The following is a 7,685-nucleotide window of genomic DNA, read 5'->3' as shown; positions in this document are numbered from 1 at the left end:
GCACCCCAGCCACAACCTGCCCTCTCTGCAGGGAGGTGCTAACTTCAGCACCCAATGCCTGTAATGACTTTTTCCCCTTTATTAACATAAAACTTTATACATATTGGCAGTTTCCCACCCTTGGAGGACAGTTTAGTGTTTATAGTTGAATTCCTTCAGCTCTCAGTGTTGTAATCAATAACTCTGATGTGTTTTTCTGCAGCGCTTGCATCTTAGCGAAGATGTGGCCGGGGCAACTTTCATGGCGGCGGGAAGCTCCGCTCCCGAGTTGTTTACATCTGTCATAGGTAACTAACCTGCGGCTGCGGCTCGAAACCTCCGTGCTCCCCTGGCGTTTCGCAGGGTTGGGATGGGATTGCTGAGCGCCTGTAGCATTCGTCGTAATACCTGGGCCTTCCCTCGTGGGCACACGTAGGACTCATTGGGGGGACTCCTTGCTAGATGAGGTGGCTCTGGAAAAGTGCCATTGTCCCGCGGCGGTCCGGGACGGAGCGCCGAAGGACGCACCTCCAGCCGCCGGGGCTGGCACCCAGGCAAACTCTTTGTGTCCTCAGCTGCAGGTTCTCTGCCCTCACCCCCACTCTGGTTGGTCTTCTCACTCTGGGAAAGCCGGAGTGGGGACCAGACGGGGATTTGAAATGCTCTCTCGCAGCCACAAGTTGGTCAGAGCATCACACTGCCAGAGCGAGACTCTGCTTGTGGAAAGCGTGGTCAAGGGATTCAGTCCTTAAGTGTCTGAAACCCAGGAAACTTGGGTGGTCCTTCAGCAGCCTTGAGCCCCCCCCTCGAGGGGACTGCAGTCAGCTCTTGCAAATGGTGCTGTACATGTGCTACCCAGTGCAAGGGGAAAGTGTTCTTGTGGTTTTGCTCATCCACATCTCTCCTGGTAAGTGATCATCAGAGCAGCGGCTGGGAGGTTACAGTGGGGTCTCCGTCCCCGAGAAGAATTATTCTCAGCTTAGGTACTTTCTCCAGATGCTTCTATTTCAGTCACAGCTGTCAGATACAGCGCACAAATTAATTCACGCAAAGCTGCATACTCTGCAGAGACGTCCAATTACATAAGCAGAGCCTCAAAATGTAGGAGCTTAAATTGGACCGAGTTGGGGTTGCATTCCAGTTAAGGGTAGCGCATTAGCAGGGTGAAAATAACAGCATATTCCCTCCAGCAGCTTGGAGAAGCGCTGACGGCCAGACCGTTACCCTGCTGTGGCGTAACCCAGCAGATGCGCAGTGTCACTTGGCGGGTGACTGCTTCTGTGTGGCACGTTCCTGAGAAAAGGATAACGTGAGAAAAAAAAACCCGTCAAACTATGCTGGCCAGATCAATACCGTTGGAACCCTAAAAGCGAATGGTGAATTTAAACAGACTGACAGCTGGCAGGAGACGGAGTGTTATTTTTAGTCTGACTTCCTAAGGAAAGAGTTTTGTGCAGTACTGTGATGCACGTGTCTGTCAGTTCATCTCCCTCACCATTAACCTCATTGACCAATTTTAACCGTATTTGACAGAAGAGCTCTGAAAGGAGCTTGTAACGTAGCCCCATAACTCGTCCTGAGAGGCATCACTCGGCTTGCAAGTAGCTGGTGGCGGCTCTGAACCAGCTCCAGCTCCTACGTGCCTGCTGAAGCCGGTTGGGGATATGGGGAAGAGCAGAGGGGATGGGAGGTAGTGTCCTGCAGATTTGTGTCTGACCAGCTGCTCCCACGGGGCTCACTGCCTTTTATGATGTGCATTGATGTAACGTTGGATCTCAAGACCAGGAGGTTGGTGACGTAGGCGTGTCCAAGTTCCTTAGGCAATCTATCCAGGGCCCCTCGGAAAGCAAGTTCTGCTGCCTGCCTTCACCCTAGTAACTTCCTCTGAAAGTCGCCCTATTAAACACCGGGAGAAGTGGCAGGACTGGGACGTGCCTTCAGACTCATTAACGGGGTGTGAGGTCTGCAGTCTCTTTGTGGAAAAATGCTGCTCTTTCCAATTTACACAGCTTGCCTTGAACTTGTTTTTCAGGTGTTTTTATCACAAAAGGAGACGTGGGCGTTGGAACCATCGTAGGCTCAGCTGTATTTAACATCCTCTGTATTATTGGCGTGTGTGGGCTTTTTGCAGGACAGGTAAGAGCATTTAACGATTCCTAACAGTTCTTGCCTCATCCTGTGCCTTGGCTGTACTGTGAAATCAGCTGCTAGGCTCGCAACCTTGCCACAGATTTCTATGGCTTTGTTCTTGTTAATAGGTCCCTACGCTATTCCTCTTGCATTTTTGAAATGAAAAGCAGAACAGCAAATGTCAGCTCAGGCGTTTTAAGCTGCCCAGGATATGTGGGTGGTCAAAAGAATAAAAGTTGGTGATTTAACACCTCCTTTTGGTAGCTATTGAAGAACGCGTTGTGACATTTGCATCTGGTTCTGCTAGACCAAAGGAGCCACAAAATGTTTGTGCCTCTAGCTGGTAAAAATGCGCTTTGGCAAGCCGTGCACGATGCCGCTGAAGGAGCGGTGATGCTCCTGGAGCATCACGAAAGACGCTGCCTTTGTGCGAGAGAGTTTCGGCTACACGTGCTGAGCTGGCACAAGGTTGTTGGTGACTGGCATGACTTACAGAGTTGTATGAGAAAGATACAGTCGTTGCCCGTAGTTTATCGCAGTATTTATGCCCAGAGTCATAGAATGGTTTAAACCAGGGCTAACTTCAAAGTTGGATCAGGTTGCTCAGGGCCTTGTCCAGTCAGGTTTTGAACACTTCCAAGGATGCCCCAACGTTTTCCCCACTAGCAGTAAGGCTATCAATTCCTACTGTAATTTCTGACTGTTTTTCAGCATGTCAAACTACTTACGACAACACAAGCTATTCACCTGAAATTAAAGTAATTAAGTTGTGAGATCTGAGCTGCTGTCTGAATTGCAGACATGATTGACTGTATAATTAAATTTCTGAATCTGCATTCACCTTAGCACTTGCAAACATGCTGAGTATTTTTACAATCTCATCAAATGTTCTTTGAAATGTTACTGTGCAGACGTAAAGAGGAGCAGCAGGAGAACATTATCAGTACAGGGCAATAGGACAGCGAGCTCCAGAAGAACTTAGAGAAGGGGCCTCTATAACTCGGTCAGTATAAGGAATGATGAAGAGATTGGCCTTCCCTGGGAAAGTGTGTAATCCAATTTTAATTGCATTAGCAATGAACCTTTTTCAAGATGACGGTGAACGTTTTCACTGTGGGGAGGCCTCAGGACAAGCCCACAGAGGTGCTCTTTAGCCACCTAAGCTCCCTTGATTTGCCTGGGAACGTGCAGCTGGAAGCCACACACGCTCAGTGTGTTGGTAGTTCCACTGTGACTCTTGCTGCGAAAGCCCCATTGATTCAGACCGATTTTTAATGACCAAAGCTTTCCCAGGGCATGAAGCTGTGTTCCCCAGGGGTGTTCTCCTGTAATCAGTAGGACTTTGCTCAGGTTGCTTTTTCAAGCAAATGAAGATGATTAACTGTTTAGCACGATGGCAGAGAAGCTAATTCTTCTGATTTTTACTCTCCACGGTATTGACTGCGTGCCTCAGACCTGCTAAAAAGCTAACTACAAATCACAGCTTTCAGCAGAACAGGCTCGCTAGAGTTTGGGGTTGACGGAAAATGTCAGTCCTCGAGAGACCATTTACAGGTGGGAGATGTTTGTTTGTGAAGGATATAGCACAGCAGAAATGCTCTTGTAGGTGCCCTCAGCCTTCCAGGTGAGGTAGCTTTCAGAAGTTCGGAGGGGGGACTGGCTGCTGTAAGTCATCCTAAGCACGGTCTGCGAGTCTCTTTCAATCCAAGAACTGAGATTGGGACTGATTGGTCCCAGCTCTGTGTTCCCTGACTCTGCTGGTGATTTGTGTGTGGTTTCATCAAGTCACTTAACCTCTACTTGCTGCAGTTTAACCCACAGAGAGTGGGTGGGAACTGGAATGATTGATGTCTCTGTCTGGAATTGTGATTTAAATGAGCGAGTAGGAAACCTCAGTTTAAGTAATTCCAATATTCTAGACGAAACTCTGTTCTGGTTTGTGCTTTTCGTTTTTTCCCCACTCCCAAGCCTTCACCAAAAAGTCATTTGCTTTTACTGGCATGATGTGTCTTTTGTGTTGGTATTAAGAATTTGGTTTTATTACCAATAGTGTCTCTACAGATGCACTAACAAAGGTGCTAAATCCAGTTGGCAGCTGGATTTCCATTGTGCCGGGGACGTGGATCTCAGCTTTGCCTTGCCCTGTGACGGGCCAGGCGAGCCTGCAGGCGGGCTGTCGGTCTGGGCTGCTTGCTGCGCTCCAGCTCCGCTAGAGCAGGGTTTCCTCCGCCGAGCCCAGGCCTGCGGAGTCGGCAGCTGCAGTCCTCTGATTTCCCCGTGAGACCAGTGAGTCAACGGGCAGGGATTTACCAGCCCAGTTTTGCTGTCTTGTGAGCCTCCCCCGAGGCTGCTCAGGACACAGACCTGTTTCATGGGACTCCTGCTCCAGGAGGCAACATTCGCTCTTCTTGGTTTGAGGCTGGAAGGCTTTGGGGTTTGTTGGGTGGGAGAAGAGAAGCAGAGAATTAAGCCCGCACCGGTGGCAGTTTCAGCCTGTCGATGCTCATGTGGCCTTCATCAAAACCCATCCTTAAACGCTCTGCAGTCGGGAGGTGGCTGCTGCGGGTTGCCAGGGTGGACAAGAAGGGTTGATGCTCTGTCCCCTCGCTCTGTTTCACACGTGGGGTGCCTCCGGCAGGGGAGGGACAATTTCGAGATGATCGCTCCACCGATTTCCGCAAGGGGCATTGCCGTGGGGTGGAGGTAATCTCACCCTTGCTTTCCTGTAGCGTCTCCCAGGAGTAGCAGCAGTGTTCCGGTGGCAGCTCTGGCGTTGGTGAGGGCAGTTTGCAGCTGCAGTGGTGGCAGCACGTTGGGATCCCGCCAGCTGGTCGGTACCTGTTGGGATGCTGGGCTGCATGGAGGCACCGGCGGTGTGGGCGGTGGAGGGCGAGCAGCACAGGCAGCAGCGCTCGGTAAGCACTAACTCTGTTGCAGGGCTGCTTCATCCCCCCTGGGCTGCCCAGCTCAGAGCTGGGGAGGGAATGTCTCGGTGCTGGAGGAGGCAGAGACCTTGCGAGCGCTGTATGGCCCACGGGTCGGCACACCCAGGACTAAAACCTGCTGGGGACTGCTGCAGCGTTTCCATAAGTGCTCTTATTTTTGCAGAACTGTTTGGTATCACGAGAAAGCCTTTTGTTGTCTGGGTTTGGTTTTTTCTTTTTGACTGGTAAGAGATTGAATTAAAAAATACCAACCAGCTCTCTTCAGGACACGTTTTATTTTTAAATTAGGTTGTAGTACATATGTGCTGTGTTGGATGTATTATTCTTCGGCTTAAGAAAATACTGGGTTTGGCTACGTGCACCTTGCTTAAAAAAAAAGAAACCAGCCCACGGCCCCAAAAAGCTGGTATGCATTTACTTGAACACCGACTTTAATTGATTATTTTCCTAAGCCTTTAATGGCTGGTAAGCACACACTTCTCCGAATAAATCAGAATAGATGCCCTGCTGCTGGAACTGGAGAAGGAAGGTACGATGCCCACACCTCTGTGTGACACTGCACACCTAAAAACTGCGTTAAAAGAGCATTGTGAAGGTTGAAAGTCAAACACTGAAAAGTTAGAAAATAGCAGTGTTAAGGTTCCTTGTGCAACCTTAATTTGCCCCCCTGGTGTGTATGCATTATTAGACAGTCTTTAATTACAGGCTCCCACGCTGGTTTCTCCACAGGGTCCCTGCCTCCCTCAGCGCACAAAACGGACTTTGCTCACTTAATGAGCAGCTCTTCATTATTTTGTTTTCTCTTCATTGTTCAGTGTGTGCCCTTCTGCCATATTTACCAGGGCTCTATTCAAGCCCTGTTCCAGAGGCAGAATTATTAATTTCCTCTTGAACTTCTGCCGATCTCATCGCTATTGTATCTGAGCACTTGATGAACAATTAATTAATTTTCCCCCAAACCTCTCTGAGATGAAGGGATGTTTTAAAGATGGGGAAACAAAGCACAAAGAGATTAAATACAAAAGAATAACTTGTCATTTTAGGGGCCAATTAGAGCTGGCACGGGCCCGTTTTTCCCCCTGGATGTGTAGCCTCCTGTGGCATGTTCTTTGTTCAGAGGGCACCTCCCTTTTAATTACAGGCTCCCACGCTGGTTTCTCCACAGGGTCCCTGCCTCCCTCAGCGCACAAAACGGACTTTGCTCACTTAATGAGCAGCTCTTCATTATTTTGTTTTCTCTTCATTGTTCAGTGTGTGCCCTTCTGCCATATTTACCAGGGCTCTATTCAAGCCCTGTTCCAGAGGCAGAATTATTAATTTCCTCTTGAACTTCTGCCGATCTCATCGCTATTGTATCTGAGCACTTGATGAACAATTAATTAATTTTCCCCCAAACCTCTCTGAGATGAAGGGATGTTTTAAAGATGGGGAAACAAAGCACAAAGAGATTAAATACAAAAGAATAACTTGTCATTTTAGGGGCCAATTAGAGCTGGCACGGGCCCGTTTTTCCCCCTGGATGTGTAGCCTCCTGTGGCATGTTCTTTGTTCAGAGGGCACGTCCCTCTGCCTCCAGATGCTGCTCCTGCGGCTCCACCGCAGCATTGCGCATGGGTTTCCTTGCTGGGCTGACCTTGGCTTCGGTGGCCGTCTCGGTGGCCGCACAGCCCAGCTCCCCTGGGGAGCATTCAGCTGCTTTAGCCACAGGAGCCCCTGTTCTCCTAGGCCCCAGCTCATGTTCCACCTTCCGTGAGGGAATACACAAAATGCCTCTGTCGTCACGAGCCCTGGCTTTATCCCTAGGACCATTCTTGACCTGAATTAAGCAAGCGACTCGGCTACCTCGTCCCCTAACATTTAGTGCTAGCTTTTGCTAGCGTGACGACGTTCCTGCTAAGCACCCAGACGCTCCAGCTTTCTTCCCATTCGATCTGTCCCACAGGTCCCTCCCTCCCCATTTGTTGAGGCTTGAGAGAAAAGCTCTCTCCAGGTAGATTTTCCCCCTGGGTCATGGGTCCACCCCATAGCTGTCTCAAATGTCCAGCTCTCCCCCAGTCCCACAGTGGTCTAGATCCCTTCTCCCCTCCCCACTCCTCTGCTCTGCGGCTCCTTGACCTGACTTTTCCTGGCTAACTCTATCCACGCCAGGGAGGCAACCTTTGGAGGTACAGGAGCCTGCTCTACAGCCAGGGAAATATCATTTTCCGCTGCTTTCGCCGGCTGCAGACAGGGTGCAGCCCACAGTAGCTCATGCTGGAGCTCTCGAGACACAACTGCCCTTACCCTGCCCAGGGCTAGGGGACCGCGCCACCCCTGCTGGGACGCAGCGACCGCAAGAGGCTTCCTTCCGGACGCATCTCTGACATCGTCACAAGGCCTGTAACCAGGGTCCCTAACCCAGCACCGCCAGCCTGAAATGCCCTGGGCTCTCCCTGTTCCAGGTGCCCAGCAGGTCCCAGGCTACGCTGCACCTCGGTTCGACACGCTCCTGCGCTGCTTGTCACCTCTGCCTTCGGAGTAGGAGGCTTCCCGCCCGCGCTCGGAGCGTGCTGGAAGCCGGTGTTAAGAGCTGCGGAGGTCTCGGCCGCTCTCGGGTCTGGCTGGGCCCGCGGCGGGGCCCGGCCCCCGCCT

General features: G+C 50.7%; 1 protein-coding gene across 2 annotated transcripts in view; it reads left to right on the top strand.

Moving 5' to 3' along the window:
• SLC24A3 (solute carrier family 24 member 3) overlaps positions 1 to 7,685 on the top strand; it is a 139,829-nt gene that overhangs the window by 84,397 nt on the left and 47,747 nt on the right. Inside the window, exons 1-2 of one of the 2 annotated variants that reach the window (XM_035898630.1) lie at positions 215 to 287; positions 2,012 to 2,115. In XM_035898630.1, the coding sequence (XP_035754523.1) occupies positions 242 to 287; positions 2,012 to 2,115 (150 nt within the window). In that variant the 5' untranslated portion in view covers positions 215 to 241. Of the gene's footprint in view, positions 1 to 214; positions 288 to 2,011; positions 2,116 to 7,685 lie in introns of those variants that run through there. The other variant, XM_035898631.1, reaches the window with a different exon arrangement.

Source organism: Egretta garzetta, unplaced genomic scaffold (genome assembly GCF_000687185.1).
Source record: "Egretta garzetta isolate BGI_Z169 unplaced genomic scaffold, ASM68718v1 scaffold198, whole genome shotgun sequence".
NCBI classification, from domain to species: domain Eukaryota; kingdom Metazoa; phylum Chordata; class Aves; order Pelecaniformes; family Ardeidae; genus Egretta; species Egretta garzetta.
This window is presented reverse-complemented; position numbering and strand designations above follow the sequence as displayed.